Here is a 19,086-nt window from a genome sequence, read left to right as displayed (position 1 = left end):
TGAGTGATGGAAGTGGATAAAGGGATATACATGATAATCTTTCAGACAGAGAGAGAGAAAAAAGAGAACGAGAGAGAGAGAGAGAGTGCCTATTATAGAGAGAGAGAAAAAAGAGAACGAGAGAGAGAGAGAGAGAGAGAGAGTGAGAGAGAGAGAGAGAGAGAGAGAGAGAGAGTGCCTACTATAGAGGCAGACCGGCGGTGGGATAGGTGGAAGGAGGGAAATTGGGGACACTGGTCGTGCAAAATGCACACGGGTGAAGGGACAGATGTCAGAACATTTTATGACTGAAACCCAGTCATGAACAACTTTTTTATTATGTGATTTAATTTTTTTTAAAAAAGAAAAAAAATGGGTAGCATCACTGTGCTGATGATCTCCCCAGCTTCTGATTTTTTTTTTTTCTTTTCAGCTTACCTTTGTTTACCTGCTGCTCTGGGATGGTGTCTACCAGGGCTGCTTTCATCCTTTCCCGAGAGATACATCTTCTAATACCAGGTGGCAAACTACAAGTAATGAATATGATGACTTTACCAGATAAACGAGAGACCTTGAATTTTCTGATACACTGTTACTTGAATGTGATTATTGCAGGCAGCTGCCTGCCTATGCAGGGTCCTTAAGTGGACGTAGCCCTGGGGGCTGCCAAACCAAGCCTATAGAGAAGTTAATAGTTCACCATTCGTAGTCTGCAAGAGAAGTTAATAAGAAATAGGTGTCGTGATTTTGTGGAAATTACACCTGTTGCAATTATTAGAGAGTACAGGAATGATCAGATTGTTTTTCTATGTACTTGTTCTTATTTCCAGTTATTGATCTAGGAACAAGTTGTTTTCCATTATACCATGTTCCTCACCTGTGTTATAATCAAAAACATGTGATTCTTTTAAATTAAGCCATTTATTATAGGCTAGCAATGCTTCTGATGGCAGATCTACTGGTCTTTCAATTCCTTCAGTCTTCTGATGGCAGATTTGACTGTGACAAGCAGAAGTGGTATTGTAGGTTGAGGCGCCCCCAGCGACGGTTTTCATGCAGGAACCACAGTGCCAAATGCCCACGGCCAGTCTCTTCATCTTGGTCTTGCGGCAGAAGGAGCACGTGTACTTGGCGTGCTGGCTGATCTCGTCTTCTTCACCATCTTCCGGAGGGATGCGCCGTAACGCGTCCCCTACTTACCCACGATCCCCACCTTCTTGGTGCGTTTTAGCCATTGCGCCGCCACCCAGCCCAGGACGCAGAGAGCCAAAAACGTGATTTTTTTAATAACAATCATGAATAACTATGAATAATGATTTTATCTGCCAAGTTCCTGATAGAGATGTATAAAAGGTTGCTCTAAATAAAGATCAAGGCTGCTGTTCCATGAGAACCCAGCCCTCTCAACCACTTGTGTTGTCGCTTTAAGATCCTCACCTTCCCTCTTGACCAGTTCGACTGTCGACTGGCCGGCAGATTGCTTTGCTTATAAGACTTAAATAGGAAGACATTGGAAAGCTCAAATAAAATTGTGGGGAAATTTTGTCATGGCTAACAAAGGGGACCACACAATTTCCTTTTTATATCTTCGAACATAAATGTTTTTGTTTTTAATTTAATTTGTGTGTTTGGGGTCACACCCAGTGGTGCTTGGGGATTCTCCTGGCTCTATGCACAGGGATCACTTCTGGTGGGGTTTGGGAGATCTTATTCAGGACCAGGGATTGAACCATGGTTGGCCACATGGTAAGTCAAGTGCTTAGTACTTGTATTTTTCTTTCTGGTGGAACATATACCTTTTCAAATTTCTGGCACTCTATGGGAAAATACTGAGTAAAGGAGCTATTCCTTTATATATATATGTATATATATTTATAAATTTTAAGCATAGGGGCTTGTGGGCCAGGGACATTTCTAGCAATGCTTGCCCTCTGTTATGCTTAATGGTTTGGTGCTCAGGCCCAGTGGTGCCAAGGCCAGATATAGATGGGGCACTAGGGCCACCCCCAACAATGCTAGGGGTCAACAGAGCTTTGTCTGATGGATTTGGAATTGGGCTTAAAGTTCTGCATATATAACATTCAATCAAGAACTCTGTGTCTGAGGTTTAAATTGGAGGTGTGAGAGCATACCAGCAGTTACTTAGGGGCTACTCCAGTCTTTGTCTTCATTGTGTGAGAGGTTGCTCTCTGGGGCCAATGGGGGCCATGCGGGGGCCAGGGATGAATGGAAAGTAGGTCTGCTGCATGTGAAGCATACCCTCAGTCACTTGGGCTATCTTTCTGGACCTAATATTTCAGTTGGAAGGGGCTGCAGGCGGTGGGGCTTTGGAGGATTCCAGAGGTGCTCAGAGGTTATCCTGGAAGTTATTAAGCATATGAAGATGCTGGGGATATATGATGGGAACTAAATTAGCAACAAATCCCTGTGCTCTAAGACAGTGCCCTCAAAACTATTTTTTGGGGGGGCATGTGCAGCATTACTCAGGTGTTACCTCTGGCTCTGCACTCAGGAATTACTCCTGGCAGTGCTGGGTATGGGGGGGTACCATATGCAATGCCAGAGATTTAACCCAGGCCGGCCATGTGCAAGGTGCCCACCCTCCCTGCTCTAGTATCTCACTGACCCTTGACCTCTAAATTTTTAACATAAATCTTTGTGTCAGGTTGAAATAAAAATATATAAGTTGGGTTTTTATTTTGGGGTATGGTATTTTGTTTGTTTGTTTTTAAGTCACATTCAGTGATTCTTAGAGGTTATTCCTGGTTCCACACTCAGGGATTTCTCCTTGAAGCGCTCTGAAAGTTTATGGGATGCTGGGGACTAAACGCAGGCCGGCCGCATGCAAGGCAAGCACCTTACCCACTGTGCTCTCTCCAGTCTCCCAAAATATATGGTTACTTTATCATCCAGCAGACAGCATTGAATTTTAAGATTTCTAAAATTGCTTGGGGGCCTCCCAAGCAGTGTTCAAGAGACCCAGGACCCTCATGGAGATTCTTAGAGGGTCGCATGGTGCCCTGTGGCGACACCCCTGAGCTCTACCAGGAGTGGTCCCTGAGCACGGAGCCAGGAATTGCCCCTGAGCAACACCAGGTGGAAACCCAAACCCAATAAAATAAATAAATGCCATATTTATGCTAAAATTAGCCTGTTAACTTTTGTGTGTGTGTGTGTGTGTGTGTGTGTGTGGCAGGGGTTGGGAGGGGCTTCCCAAGAACATCTTCCACCATCTTTAATGGAAAGCTAAAACTCACACTGAAAAGTTGTTATATTTGCAGTTACAGTTTATTACAGTGAAAAAGAAACAATAAATTCAGCAATAAGTATTAAAAGGCAGATGGGCAGAGTCCCAGAGACCAGGCATGATTGTCCAGATCTCTTCCAGTGCATAATGTTAGTGTGTCTAGTAACGATGGACTACAGCACTGTGAAGTATTGCCAGCCAGAGAAGCCAACCCATGCCTTGCTTATTCAGGCCTCTTTTTGGGAGACTCGTAACTCCCTGCCTGACTAATTGACCTGAGTTACTCAGGCTCCAGTCACTCCAGGGATTACACAGAGAGCATGGCCAAATGGCCTCTGAAAAATCATGTTGTTTGTATGAACTATCTGGCATGGTCCAAAGTACCAGACATGAATAAAGACATTTTAATCAAGCAGGATATTCCAAGGACTTAGAAGTTATCTCCTAGGGACTCTTGAGAGGTGTTCTCTTATTTTTGGAAAATGCAGAGGGTAGAAACAAACCTTTGTGGTAAGCCTCTTCAGATTAACCCTTTAATGTACACGCTTCGTTTTGTTTGGGGGAATATACCAGGAGATGCTCAGGGGTTACTCCTGGTCCTGTACTCAGAAATCACCCTCACAGGCTCAGGGGACAATGTGGGATTCCAGCGAAGGAATCTGGGTCCACTTTGTGCAAGGCAAGTGCCCTACCTGCTGTGCTATCGCTCTGGCCCTAATGTGCACACTTTTATGTGTTAAAGGAATTCTTACTGATTTTATGTTGGATAGTTTTATATTCTTAATTTTGAGCTCAAGCTTCATGTTAGCAATGCCCAGATGCTGGGATGGAAGAAATAGTACCAAAGAAATAGTATGGAGATTAAGGCACTTGCCTTGCTCTTGGCTGACCCTGGTTTGGTCATTAGTACCACATATTGTTCCCTGAGTCCCACTAGGAATGATCCCCAAGCACAAGCCAGGAGTAAGCCCTGACCACTGCTGGGTGGCCCCTAAACCAAAATGGAAAAAAGAAGAGATCTTATACTGAAATTAAGGAACACTTAGAAACAGTCTCAAAGTTCCTGGAAAATTTTTTAACTTTCTCTCTCTCTCTCTGTATGTGTGTGTGTGTGTGTGTGTGTGTGTGTGTGTGTGTGAGAGAGAGAGAGAGAGAGAGAGAGAGAGAGAGAGAGAGAGAGAGAGAGAGATATGCTGGGGTATCAAACCCAGGGCTTCACAATGCAAGGTCAATTAGAAGGCATATTTTACACACTGGGGCCCCCAGGTTTGATCCCTAGCACTGGGTCCTCCAGAACTGAGTCAGGACTAGTCCCTGAGCACTGTTGGGTGCAACACAAGAGCTAAAATAAATAAAAGGTCCGTTTTCTTGCCTATGTCTTATTCCTCTTGCCTTGAATAACACTATACTATTCTTCTGAAGCATGAGGCATAGAATTTCTTTTTTTAAAAAATTTATTCCTTTACTGAATCACCATGTGGAAAGTTACAAATCTTTCAGGTTTAAGTCTCAGTTATACTAGAGGCATAGAATTTCATGAGGAGCAGAAGTACAGGGCAGAGGAAGAAGGAAAAGGTTATTCTAGTTTAAGGGAACAACATAGACAAAAGAGACTTGGGAAGGTCTTTGGAGACCAGACAGAACTCTCCAATAGCCTTTCTTTATATAATCAGTTACTTTAAGTCCACTTCTCTTTTGGGAGGGTGGAGTTGGGGTTGGAGCCACCTGGCCCTTGAGTACTATACCTGAATACCTACTCCATGCAGTAGTTCGGGACCATGCAGTCCTGCACTGTCCTGCACTGTCAAACCTGAGCAAAGCTTCGCTCAGCCCTCTACGCTATTTCCTTGGTTCCCAAAAATTGATTCCACCTCATCCCTAGCTCCTTGCTGGGAATTGAATACCATTGAAAGACAAGTGCTCTCCAACTAATCTACACCCCATGTCTTGGTCTTATTTGTATTTATATTCTCTCTATTCTCTCTTTCCTCTGTTGATGTTGTGATGACCTGTGATCACACACCTGCATCCTTATGCTGCTGGCGCTTTTGGTTGTGGTTACTTACTGGTGTCATATACCTTAGTTGTACTCACACATGCTTCTGAGTTGTCGTACTCCTGGTTGTAGTGCTTGCACACCTTTTTCGTTGCAGTGCTAGCGTGGCATCACAGACCTTAATGGCAGCGCTCGGACACACCTGGTTGTGATGTAGCCAGAAATGCTTATGGTAAAATTTGGGGGAAACACAGAGAATTTCCAGGATTGTGCTCAGTTCACTTGGATCAAATAAACAGCTTTTTGCCATTGAGGAAGATGCACATTTTATTTGTTAATGCAGGTTTTCTCAGACCCATGTCCGGATTCATAGTTTTTAACCTATCTTTTAAGACATTAAGCTTTCCTGTTCTCCTCCCGCCATCTCTCCCTCAGTGGATGGGGCAGGGGTACACCCGGCTGTACTCACGCTTACTCCTAGCTCTGCACTTGGGGATCACCCCGGCAGGCACAGGGCATCATATGTAGTACTGGGGATCAAACCTGGGTTGGCTGTGCGCAAGGCAAACACCCTAACATTATACTATCTATTGCTGCTGTCCGTTTTCTCTATTTTTTGACTATTCCATTTTCAGTCCCCTATACTGGTTCCTTTTCCTTGAGCACTGTGCTTAAGCATGCAAACAAATCACTCTTCAAGTCCCATCTTTGGGGGTGTCTCTCCTGGGACCACTGTCAATGCCAGTTCTATAGCAGTCTGAATTCAAGCAAGAGGTTGAAATCAATAGTAGGTTAAAAAAAGAAAGCATTTGACTATGACCTTTCACTAACTAGAAGACTCATTAACTAGACTTTCCCCCCCCCCCCCACTCTGGAGAAACCCATGTTCTCTCTTGAACATGGGTTTTACCTCTCTTTCTTTCCTGGCACATCTTTCTCTAAGTAAATTTGTTTCAATAAAAACTACTTTATCTCACTAAAAAAGATCACTAACTATAATAAGAATAATTGTAAGAAGACACTCTACATAGTAGCCTGGGGCTGAGAGTGTCCCAGAGAGAATAAACGTGGAAGGGCAGGGGTGTAGCTTCCAGTGAAAAGGTCTTGGCAAGCCTGGGCAAATCAGGGTAGGGCTGCAGACGCAGCAGGCCTCTGTGTACCAACCAAACAGGAAGCGGACTTGTGAAGGTGATGTAGGTGGGACCCACGGGTGACTCATGTGAAGCGGGGAGGAGAAAGACAGTCACTTTCTCCCAATCTGCGTCTGCCACCCGGGATGCAGGGTTACTGGGTTTTTGTCTCATCTCGCAGAAAGGAATTTCAGGAGTAGACAAACAATGAAGTTACACAGTTTTTATTTGGAGGTTTTGAAGGGAAGGAGGGAGAGAAAGTGGGAAAGAGTGGAGATTAACCTGCTCAAGAGAGAGCCCGGGCTTCTCCAAGGGCGGAGAGAGCCCCTACACATATCCCAGCATTAGACATGAAAGCATGAAAGTACACATCTCAAGAGGGGCGATGTGGGCAACACATGTGTTCAGACACATGTGCTCGGCCACATGGGCACAGGCAGCACATGGGCTCGGGCAGCATTTGCGCGCACTTCCTTTGTTCAAGGTGGTCTTTATAGGGTTTCTCCAACTTGCCCCGATGTGGGGCTTCTACCTAGGTAAAAGTCCGTTGCTAGGGAGGTTACTAAGGGGATTGGAAGTGGTGATGATCTTCTTCAAAATTCCTTTCCTGACTTTTGTTTCTGCAGAAGCTTCTGTTGGAGAAAATTGGGCCAGCCTCATCAGGGTTTGTTACAGACTGGCACCCAGTCTCCATGAGGTCAGGGCTATTATTTCCCAGGAAATTTACTGCCATTGCCTTGGGAAGGGGTCTTCCCTATCTGCCTGCCTACATCATAAAGACCAGCTGCCCTTGTGAGACACTGGCAATCGTCAGAAGGCCACGTGGCAGTCTTGGCTTCCTGACTAGTAAGCAGCTGGCAGGGTATGGTCGGCTAAGATTGGAAAGCCCCAGAGGGATTACTCTGTGGCTGGGCTCTGTCCGCTGTTCCCACACCCACAACCTTCCCTAACCCAATTCAGTTCCCTCCACTGTGCTGTCACTTGCAGGAACCCTCTTTTTCCTGCAAGGTCTCTCCTGCAACCTCTGAGAAAGCCAAACCCAAGGGCCCCTTCGGGGCCGGAGAGACAGTACAGAGAGGTGTTAAGGTGCATGCCTTGCAACGTGTGCTGATCCCAGGCTGACTCCCACTGTCCCCCTATCCCCACCCCGTTCCTCCAACACCACAGGGCCTGCCCAGGACTGTGTCTTCAGGCCCCATGGTTCAGTGGCTGAGAATTCTGAGTATCACCTGGAAAGCAAGATCCCTGTGAGCGCCCCCCACCCCACCCTATAAAGCAACAAACCTTAGCATATACTTTATTATTATTATTATTATTAAAACATCCAAATTTTAATTTAATTTAATTTATATTTTGGGGTCACACCTGCGATGTGTGGCAGGTGTGTTATTCCTGGCTCTGCACTCAGGAATTAACTCTGGGCAGTGCACGAATTGACCGTATGGAATGCTGGGGGTCGAACCTCGTCAGCTATGTGCAAAGCAAATGCCCTCCCGCTCTGCTATCACTCCGGCCCCTTATCATGTACTTCAATAGACAAATGTTTAAAGGGATTTATTTATTTGTTAGAGCATATAGCAGTATTTGGAGCTGAGAGAATTAACAGGTACTTACATCAGGCTTCACAAGCTCCGGCCACACTTGGTGTAATTCAAATAAGTAGGTCTAGTTCTACCTTAGGTCTTTTGCATTAGCTTTTCCTTCTACCCAGAATATCCTTGCCCTGAATAGTCCCTTTATCTTATTTATTTTGATTTTTATGCCACATCTGGCAGTGATCCCAGTTTACTCCTAGCTCTATGGTGCTTCAAGGATCACTCCTCTTTATAGCTCAAAGGACCACATGACAGGTTGGTCACATGCAAGGCAAACACCCTACCCACTGTACTGTCTCTTCAGTCCTAGCATAATTCCTTTAAATATGTTTGCTTGGGGGCCATAGGTAGTTGTGCTTAGGGCTTACTCTTAACTCTGTCCTCGGGAATCACTCTGGGTGGGTTTGGGAAACCATATGTGGTGCGGGATATCGAACCCAAGTTGGCTGCATGCAAAGCAAGTGCCCTACCTGCCGCACTATACCTCCCACCCCATCACTTTAAATCTTATTTTCTTTTTTATGGGTCCAAAGACATTTTATTTATTTATTTTGGCTTTTTGGCTCACACCCAGTGATGTTCAGGGGTTACTCCTAGCTCTGCAAGCAGGAATTACTCCTGGCGGTACATGAGGGACCATATGGGATGCCAAGGATCAAGCCTGGGTCGGCGTGTGCAAGGCAAACGCCCAACCCACTGTACTATCGCTACAGCCCTTTAAAGCTTATCTTAAAAATCACTCTCATTTTATGCTCCCTTGCAGGAGAAGCAGCTGTGGGATTTGGAGGGTGGGGGATGATGAGATTATCTGGCACCAGCAGGAGGTGGCTTATGGGAGTGACCTCTGGGTCGCTGGAGACTGGGGGAAACGGGCTGAGGATCTCCACTTATAAAATGAGGCCCCCATGGCCATGCCACCAGACTCTGCATCAGGCTGTTTTCACCCCAGAGGGGGCGGGTAAGAGCTCTCCCAACCCCAAGGGACCCAGCCCCAGCAGCCAACCTTTACCATCTAACTGCCGTCACGTTCCAGGCTGTTCCCCACCTGCTCAGGCCAAGCTCACATATGAGTGAACATAGTCCTGGACACATCATAAGACACTCCCTACCCATTCTCCATAATTACCACACCATATTTGATGGGGTTCAGATAGTAGGCAATAAATCACATAGGGAAATACATATATGCATTTATACATATTTTCATATATATATACATATATATATCTCAAAGCTCACATCACCCAAACATTTACAACATGTTAATGCTATCCTATAGAATGTCTTAATGGCTCCTGCCAAAATAGAACAATCTTTACACTGTTTTCTATATGGGAACTTTTTTGTAAGCACATTCAGCAGTACTTCATAACAGACAATCACTATCACTGTCACTATCATCCTGTTGATCCTTGATTTGCTCAAGAGGGCCCAGTAATGTCTACATTTGTCCTAGCCCTGAGATTTTAGCAGCCTCTCTTTACTCGTTCTTCCCAATGGTGCTGCATTAGAGGCTCTTTCAGGGTCAGGAGAGTGAGACCCATCATTGTCACTATACTTGGCATATGAGGGGAGCTTGCCAGGTTGTCCGAGAGAGAGAACTAGGCTATAAGATGTCACATGGCTAAGGCTCTGCTCAGGGCGGCGAGGAAAACTCAACCCACCCTCCGAGGGGCCCGGGGAAAGACAGCCAGGCACCGGGGTCGGGGGGCAAGAGACTCATAACAGACAATACAAAACATATTCTTTTGGTTGTGTTTTGGGAGCAAGGATTGGGGTTTGGGATGGAAACATCCCGAATTTGGTGGTGGGAAGGTGTAATGGTGGTGGGATTGGTGTTTGGATATTAAGTGTAATAGTGTAATCAAATATTGAGAACTAACTTATAATATAAAATTTTTTTTTTAAAAAAAGATCATTCTCAGCATAAGAGTATTACACCATTTCTTTCTTTTCTTTTCTCTCTCTCTCTCTCTCTTTTTTTTTTTTTTTTGCTTTTTGGGTCACACTTGGCAATGCACAGGAGTCATTCCTGGCTCATGCACTCGGGAATTATCCCTGGCGGTGCTCAAGGGACCATATGGGATGCTGGGATTCGAACCTGGGTCGACCGCGTGCAAGGCAAATGCCCTACTGGCTGTGCTATCACTCCAGCCCCTTTTCTTTTCTCTTTTTAATGTTTAAAAGCATTTAAAATTCTATTTACACTTCTTTTACCATTTCTTATCCTTGTTCCCTCTTGTGTTATATTATACTATGAAATAATTTACATATGGTGTTTATTGTCTGTTTCTCTCTGCACAATGTAAATTCTAGGTGGGTTTTATTGCCATATTCTGAGGGTAGACTAGAATTTGGCACAAAGTAAGAACTCAAATATTTTTTTTTTTTTTTTTTTTTTTTTGCTTTTTGGGTCACACCCGGCGATGCACAGGGGTTGCTCCTGGCTCTGCACTCAGGAATTACCCCTGGCGGTGCTCAGGGGACCATGTGGGATGCTGGGAATCGAACCCGGGTCGGCCGCGTGCAAGGCAAACGCCCTACCCACTGTGCTATTGCTCCAGCCCCTCAAATATTTTTTTACTCAGTGAATTACTGATACAAATGAGATAAATTCAAGTTTCAGAGGTGTATTCAATTTGTGTAAAGCCAATACCCACAAATAAATCTCTATGTCTACTAGATAAAAAAACTCTAAGATCTATTTAAACCTAACCAAAAGGCATTCTATTGTTGGGACATCAGCTGTTGCAGTAAAACTGAGAAAAGAATAGCTCTTCTTTGATATCAGCAAAGGTTTTTGATTCTGCTCTGGTAGATTGTTACTTACATAGTTTCGATTACACAAATATCCGTGGATTTAGAAAATTGCTGAAACGAGCAGTAGTCACTCACTGGGTTCAATGACTCACTGGGCCCTTGAAGAATCACAGAAACCCAGAAATCACAGAATGAGGAAGGCCTATGCTTGAGCATCCTGGAAGATGGCACAGTGCACTTGCAGTTTTAGGAAAGCTTATTTCTACATTTCAACTTCCATCTTTTTCACTCACCATGAAACTGATATCAAGTCTGATTACACAATAGTCCTCGACTTCTATTTTACAGGAGAGAGAGAAAAAACATATTTTAAACATTTTATGTCACTGCGGCAGAGTCTCTTGCCTGCACACCTGGCTGTCTTCCCCGGGGTCCCTCGGAGGGGATGGGCTCCAGCTTCCCTCCCCATCCCGAGCATAGCTCCCAGCAGCCGAAGACCACCGGAACCTAGCTACAGCCATGCTGGAGGCTCCTCTCCACATGTTCAGACAGGCCTCATGCATGCATGAAGGTACCGGTACAGGAACCCAGGTGTGTGTAATCCCATCAACGGCCAACATCCAGAGACTTAAAAGCAAGCTCCCAGAAGTGATATCTTTAGCCTACTTTTCCCTCTGGGAGAAACTGGCAATCTTTTGAGAGTTTCCTGCCCACATGGGACAGCCTTGCAAGCTTCCCATGGTGTATTCATATGCAAAATCCAGAAACAAGCTGGATCTCATTCCCCTGACCAGAAGAGCCTCCAGTGCAACATCATCATTAGGAGGGCTGAGTCGAGATAGACTTCTAAGATCTCAGGGAAAGGAAGAAATGAGATGTTACTGAGCCCGCCCGAGAAATCGGTGATTAACGTGATTTCGTGATTCATGATGTCACTGCATCGTGCACTTCAAAAAAAAATTTTTTTTAATTAATTTTGACTTTTGGATGACACCTTGCTGTGCTCAGGGCTTACTCTTGCCACTGCTCAGGGGTCACTTTTGGTGGGACTCTGGAAACCATATGCCATGACCAATCAAGTCAGAACAGGCTGTGTGCAAGGTAAGCACCTGAACTCCCTCTACTATCTGTCTTGCCCACTGCTCAATTCACTTAAAAATGATTAGAATGACACACTGCAGAGATGCTTCCAGACCTTACACTAGGTTGTTTGATCAAGGCAACTTGGAGGGGGGGCGGGTACCCCTCCCTGCCCATCAGAGGCCCCCTCCAGAGCTCAATCCACCGCCATGCTCACGGCCACTCTACACCAGCTCGGACAAGTCTCACCCATGAGTGAATCTGCTTTAGAATTCCTACAGTGCGCAGTCAAATGTGACATCTCATCCCCTACACCACTGATGTACCAAGAGTAACACACCACCAAAAAAAAAAAAAGAGTAACATACCACAATTGATGGGCTTTAAAGTAGAAGGCAATACAACAATCTTCACACACTTTCCTCTATACAAAATTATTTCCTCTATACAAAATTAATTATTTCAGTTCTGCTTTAGGGTCACTGTTTGGGCTTTGGGGTGGAAACATTTAAAATATGGTGGTAGGAAGGTGCCATGCTTGCGGGATTGGTGTTTGAATATTATATGTAATGAATTATGGTGAACAACTTTATAAAAATAAAATTAAACTATATGAGAAAGATATTAAAGAAAAAAGACAAAAATGATTAGAATGGGGGGAGGCTGGAGAGAATACAGAAGTTCTTGCCTTGCACATGGAGCTTCAGCACCACCTATGCCCACCTCCAGCACCACCGGGGTGACCCCCGAGGACTGAGCCAGGTGAAAAACCTGAGCAACACTGGGTGTAGCCCAATAATTTAAAATTTAAAAGAAGAGAAAGAAGAAAAAAATAATAAGAATGGTTAAAAATAAATCAAGGCCAGGGCATTCATTTTGGGGGAAAAAAAAACCCACATAGTATGAGACTAATATTCAAATATGACAGAAACAATGGCTAGGTGGACTGGTCTACCACTGGAAAGTTGCCACGAGATGCAGGGATGAGGATGAGGGAAGGTAAGAGAGTGCAGTTAGGACAGAGAAGGGACCACTATGAATGAGAGTTGGATGATCACACTCTGGACAAGAACTGAGGGCAGAAAGGAGGTAAAATGATACACATGATAACTGAGAGAGAGAGACAGACAGACAGACAACTCCAGAGAGGCAGTCTGGGTGGGCAATTGCAGGAGGGAAACTGGGGATATTGATGGGGGAAAATGTACACTGGTGAAGGGATGGGAGTTGGAACATTGTATAACTGAAATCCAATCATGAACAACTTTGTAACTGTGTATCTCACGATAATTCAATAAATTCCTTTTTAAATAAAAAAAAAAGCCAACATGAGTGATAGTACAGGGAGTTGGGCACTTGTCTCCATGTGGCTGATTGCTCTGGCTCCTCTATAAACTGCTTTATAGATATTTGGAGCCCTGTAATGAAACACTCTGGAATCACAATGGTCTGATCAGCATGCATATTTTAAATGTGTTATTAAAATTTTTTTGATGGATTTTGAGACCCAGAGGATCAGATTCATGGTTAAGAACTTTAGACAATTGTTTTTGTTGTTGTTTTGTTTGGGACCACACCCAGTGGGGCTCAGGGATCTTTTCTGGAGAGCTGGGAGAGTATATGGGGTGCCTGGGATCAAACCCTACCCACTGTACTATTGCTCTGACCTAACAAAGTGTGTGTGTGTGTGTGTGTGTGTGTGTGTGTTGAGCTGGAAAAAGATCACTAGGCTTTGCATGAGAAGTCCAGCAACATTCTACATGGCCTTTTGAACTCCACCAGGAGTGATATCTCTCTTCCCCTGATAAGCTGGAAGTAGCCCCCAGCACATCTGGTGTTATCCCCCCCCAAAATCATTAAGATTAAAACTTTAAACATAAAAAACTAATTTCAATTACAGCCAATCTTCGCCTTACTCCACCTCATAAAAATTGAACGATTTCTATTACACATCAATAGAAATGGGAGTGATAGCACAGCAGGTAGGGCATTTGCCTTGTACGCGGCCGACCAGAGTTAGATTCCTCTCTCCCTCTCAGAGAGCCTAGCAAGTTCTTGCCTTGCACATGGAGCCTCAGCACCACATATGCCCACCTCCAGCACCACCAGGGTGACTCCCTGAGCACTGAGCCAGGTGAAAAACCTGAACAACACTGGGTGTAGCTCAATAATTTAAAATTTAAAAGAAGAGAAAGAAAAAATAAGAAGAATGGTTAAAAATAAATCAAGGCTAGGGCATTCATTTGTGGGGGGAAAAAAAACACACATAGAATGAGACTAATATCCAAATTCGACAAAAACAGTGGCTAGAGAGTATCTCCCCAGCATGGTCGGGCCAGCCAAGCTACTCTGCGGTGTTGGATATGCTAAAAACAGTAACAACAAGTCTCACAATGGAGACGTTACAGGTGCCCACTGGAGCAAATCGATGAACCACTAAGATGACAGTGATAGATTTATTTTTAAAATACCTTTATACTCACATTGAAAATGCTTCCATCAGCTTCAATGCGCAAGACCTGTAGTTGTCCAAAATTCTAGCTCACTTTTATTTCTCATTATTAAAAAAAAAGTATAATAGGTCACCATGAGATAGTTACAAGCTTTTACTGTTGGTGGGAATGTCGACTTATTCTCTCATCATTAAAAAAAAAAAAAGTGAAAGAAAAAGTGATTAGCAGACAAGTCAGCCATAGATAACTTGAGAAAGCCCCTTCATTTCCTCTCAACTCCCTTTTCAATAACAAATGGCAGTCAGGAAAGGACGTGGATGTGTCCCGATCCCGGAGGGACCCATCGATCGCGCACCGAGGTCAATTCAACTCGAATTCGGTGCCAAGGAACGCAAGAGCCCTGGCAGAAGCGAGCCGGGCCACTGGAACCGGTAGAGCGGTTGGTTGCTCTGCAAGTGTCCCGCCGCCCTCGGCTTCCCTTCCCGGGCCGGGACCCCGAGGAGCGTCCCCGCCGCCCGAGAGTGCGACTCTCAGCACTTTCTGCTGCCGCCACGGGGCGTGGCTCGGTGTGACGGCGCGGCGCGGCGCGGAGCGCAGCTTCCTGCGTGGGAGGGAGGTGGCGGGGAAGTTGTTCCTGTCCCAGATTCCCGCCACATTTTTAAGTTTCAATTCCAGCGGCAGGTGCTCCTTCTTCTTCTTCCCGATGCCTTTGCCTGACATCGAGCCCGCTTTCGGGGAGCCCAGCGCGCCACGCAGGGCCCCTGCGCGCGGCCAGGGAGCGCCGCGGACGGCTTCCAAGGCCAGAGCCGCGGCCCCGAAGGGCTCAGCTAAGAAGCGCGCCCCGACAGCGTCCGGGAAGTCCCCGGCCAACCCCGAAGCTGCCGAGGCAGGAGCAGCCGCCGGGGCGTCGAGGACCCTGCGGAGGGGCCGCGGCTCGCGCCCCGAGAAGGATGGGCCCCCGGGAAGCTCGCGGGGCGCCCGCGCCCCGAAGGCTCCCGCGTGCGCTGGGGATGCCCAGACCGACGGGCAGGCCGGGCCCGCCGAAGCCCAGGAGCCGCCAGAGGCCAGGCCGCGGGCTCGCCGCTCGGTGCGGGAGCCGAGAGCCCCCGCGCGCCCCGCCGACGGCCCGGGGCCCGACCCCCGCCCCCGCGGCTGGAAGGCGCGCGCTGTGCTGGACCTGCTGCGGCTGAGAAGCCGGCAGGTATGGGAGGCGGCTGACGCCGTGAATCGGGTGGTGCAGCGCGTGCTGCGGGGGCTGCGGGGCCGCGAGTCGCCCTTCAAGGGGGTCGAGCTGCTCAACGCCGGGAGCTACTACGAGCGCGTGAAGGTGAGTCCGGACGGGAACCCCCGCCCTCACCCTCTTGCTCAGCCGCCCGCATGCCTCCAGGGGCCGCGGACCCCCAACTCCCCGTCGCAGCGACTCGCTCTTGTGTCGTGGTGGCCGGTGACCTGGACCTAGTTCGTTCCACGAGGCACCCACTGACCACCCACTGATCACCCCGTTAGCTGTAGCCGCGCCGCTGCTATGGGGTCTCCGTGTAGACTTCTCCACCCGCCCTGATGTGCACGGTGGAGTCTGGTCAGAGTCTGGGTGGATAAGTAGGAGTGGGCAGCTGATAATTCCACATTAACGGAAGCATTGGGGCCACAGAGACAGTTCAGCGTGTAAGTTGCTTTCCTTGTCTGCGGCTCACCCGGGTTCGATCCCTAGCACCCCACCTGGTCCCCTTAGCCTGCCAGGAGTCATCCCTGAGCACCGCAGGGTGAGGCCCAACACTCCGATTCCTCTCCCCAAGTTTAATGTGTCCAGGAACGTTTGCTTTGCGGGGTGTTTCTGTACTCTGGGAAGGAAGTTTTTTTTTTCCCTCCAGTTTCTCCTCTCAGTCCCTGCAGCTTCCATTTCTTTCTTGTTTTGTTTTTAATGTGGGAGTACTGCAGGGACTGAGTTTCAGTCATACAATGATCGGTCATCCAACCCTCCACTGGTGCACATCTTTCACCACCAAGGTCCCCAGTATTGCCCCCATCCCACCCCTCCTCCTGCCTCTATGGCAGACAATCTCCCTTATACTTTCTTTTGTATAGCTTGTTATGAATAGCATAGGATGTTGCGCAGCCGCAAGAGCAGCCGCATGCTCCTGGAATTCTAAAATTCTAGATGAGTAAGGGCTGGAGAAATCTCTGCAGTGAACTGCTCAGTTCTGGGATTTTTCTGTGTGCCTCTGGATCATGGCCAGTAAAGAGCTTAGGGGGTAGTTTGTGGGTGTGACCTCCAGGGTCTGTTGGGCAGGGGAGGGAGGGATTGGGGAAGGGGAAGGGTTGAGAAGGACTGGCACATCCCCTATCCCTTGAGGCCTAGAGTTTGCCATCACTGAACCTGCGTACCTGCACTTCTCGTTGGGTTCTGGAAGTTGGCGACCACCAGTGTTTTTAGGGGGCAGGAACGAGGAGGATGCCTGCCCTCATCTGAGGCACCCCAGTTAGGTTTGCCTGGCTTAAAGTCCTGAGGCATCTCTGCAGCGTGAAGCTCCCATTTCTCTTGGATTTCTCACATGTCAGTGCATTGTTTCAGTTTGGGCTGAGAAAGGAGGGCAACTCCATGTTGTAAGAGAGAGAGAAACTATACATTACAAATTGGGATGCAGGAGATTCCAAAAGAGAATATGCCAGCGTTGCTTTCTGCACAGTTGGTTCAGATGGGAGCAAAGGAGGGAGCCAGGAGGAAAGAGACTTACCTTCTCTGTGCTCCGCCCACCTGAGTCATTGGGGAAGTGCCTGTGTTGGGTTGGGGTGGCTAAAGTCTGTCCTGAGCCCCTCTGGACAGCACTGGCACCACCTTCCCACCATCCCCACAAGAGAGCTGTGAGACTGCGACTGGAATGCACATGATCTGCATGACACAGGAACCGGTTCCCTCCAACCAGTCCTCAGGAACCCTGAACGCTTTCTGAGTGAGGCATTGATCTTTGCAGATGAAAGAATGTCAGTCCCAACTCTTGCCCAGGTGTTCCTGGATTGGTACCTTTTCTCACAGAAGGGAATTTCAATTTCAATAGTGAATAGTGAAGTAAAATAGTAGCACTGTAGCACTGTCATCCTGTTGTTCATCCATTTGCTGGAGCAGGCACCAGTAACGTCTCCATTGTGAGACTTGTTGTTACTGTTTTTGGCATATCAAATACGCCCTGGGTAGCTTGCCAGGCTCTGCCGTGCGGGCGGGATACTATTGGTAGCTTTCCAGGTTCTCTGAGAGGGACGGAGGAATCCAACTCGGGTCGGCCTACCTGCTGTGCTATCGCTCCAGTCTAAAATAGTTTTATTTATTTATTTATTTATTTATTTATTTATTTATTTATTTATTTTTTGCTTTTTGGGTCACACCCAGCGACGCACAGGGGTTACGCCTGGCTTTGCACTCAGGAATTACTCCTGGCGGTGCTTGGGGGACCATATGGGATGCCGGGGATCGAACCCAGGTCGGCCGCGTGCAAGGCAAACGCCCTACCTGCTGTGCTATCGCTCCGGCCCCCAAAATAGTTTTATTTAGAAAAATGTAAGGAGAGACAGCGGGAGGAATGAGAGAGGAAAGTAGCATGTAGTAATGCAGGCAGCAGAGAATACAGTTTTATTTTTGTTTGAGGGCCATCTCTGTCTAACCTTAGTCTATTGCAAGCATTCAATCTAATGAATGAATGTGCAAAAGAAAGGGTAGATCTGGGTCAGCATGGTGGGTCAGTATGGTCAGGGCTTACTTCTGAGTTTATGCTTAAACCAGGAGTGGGGCTCAGGAGATGTGGGGCGTCAAGGATTGAATCCAGATCAGCTGTATTCAAGGCAAGCACCTTACCTGCTGGACTGTCTCTTCCATTTTACAGTACATTTTAAAAAATGTCTCTCGTATGTGGGAGATAAAGAAGTATATAGTATCGGGCCGGAGCGATAGCACAGCGGGTAGGGCGTTTGCCTTGCATGCGGCCGACCTGGGTTCGATCCCCGGCATCCCATATGGTCCCTAAGCACCGCCAGGAGTAATTCCTGAGTGCAAAGCCAGGAGTAACCCCTGTGCATCGCTGGGTGTGACCCATAAAGCAAAAAAAAAAAAAAAAAAAGAAGTATATAGTATCGGAATAACAAACGGCCAAAGTCATTGGATTTGGAGATTTTTCTCGACAGAAACTGAGCTTCCATGGGAGGGAGCGAGATCCCAGGGCTGGGAGGGGTTCTTGGGACACTGGTGGAGGGAAACTGGCACTCTAGTGATCAGTGTGGTGTTGCAGTGACAGATGCATGAGAAGTATGATTAACAGCATTGTAAATCTGGTACCTCCACTGTCACTGTCACCGTCATCCCGTTGCTCATCGATTTGTCCAAGCAGGCACTGGTAACGTCTCTCATTGTGAGACTTATTGTTACTGTTTTTGGCTTATCCAATACACCAAGGGTAGCTTGCCAGGCTCTGTCGTGCGGGCGTGATACTCTCGGTAGCTTGCCAGGCTCTTCGAGAGAGGCGGAGGAATCGAACACGGGTCGGCCGCGTGAAAGGCGAACGCCCAACCGCTGTGCTATCGCTCCAGCCCTCTGGTACCTCCATAGAAATGGCAAAACAAAAGTGGGAGATCTCTCTCAAAGCTTTTGCTTTCTCAGGGTGCCAAGTTCAGAATAAATTCCCATAATCCTTTTTCATGTCTATTAATAATAGATCTCATTTATTTTATTTTTTTTTATTTTTTTTATTTTTTTGCTTTTTGGGTCACACCCAGCGATGCTCAGGGGTTACTCCTGGCTTTGCACTCAGGAACTACTCCTGGCGGTGCTTGGGGGACCATATGGGATGCCGGGGATCGA

General features: G+C 47.0%; 1 protein-coding gene across 1 annotated transcript in view; it reads left to right on the top strand.

Moving 5' to 3' along the window:
* Positions 1-1,710: 1,710 nt before the first annotated feature.
* CGAS (cyclic GMP-AMP synthase) overlaps positions 1,711-19,086 on the top strand; it is a 33,821-nt gene continuing 16,445 nt past the window's right edge. Inside the window, exons 1-2 of the mRNA XM_004605978.2 lie at positions 1,711-1,725; positions 14,542-15,567. Coding sequence (XP_004606035.2) covers positions 1,711-1,725; positions 14,542-15,567 — 1,041 coding nt within the window. The remainder of the gene's footprint in view (positions 1,726-14,541; positions 15,568-19,086) is intronic.

The sequence above is a fragment of the Sorex araneus genome, chromosome 4 (genome assembly GCF_027595985.1).
Source record: "Sorex araneus isolate mSorAra2 chromosome 4, mSorAra2.pri, whole genome shotgun sequence".
NCBI lineage: Eukaryota > Metazoa > Chordata > Mammalia > Eulipotyphla > Soricidae > Sorex > Sorex araneus.
The sequence above is the reverse complement of the archived record's forward strand: the minus strand, read 5'-3'. Positions and strand labels throughout refer to the sequence as shown.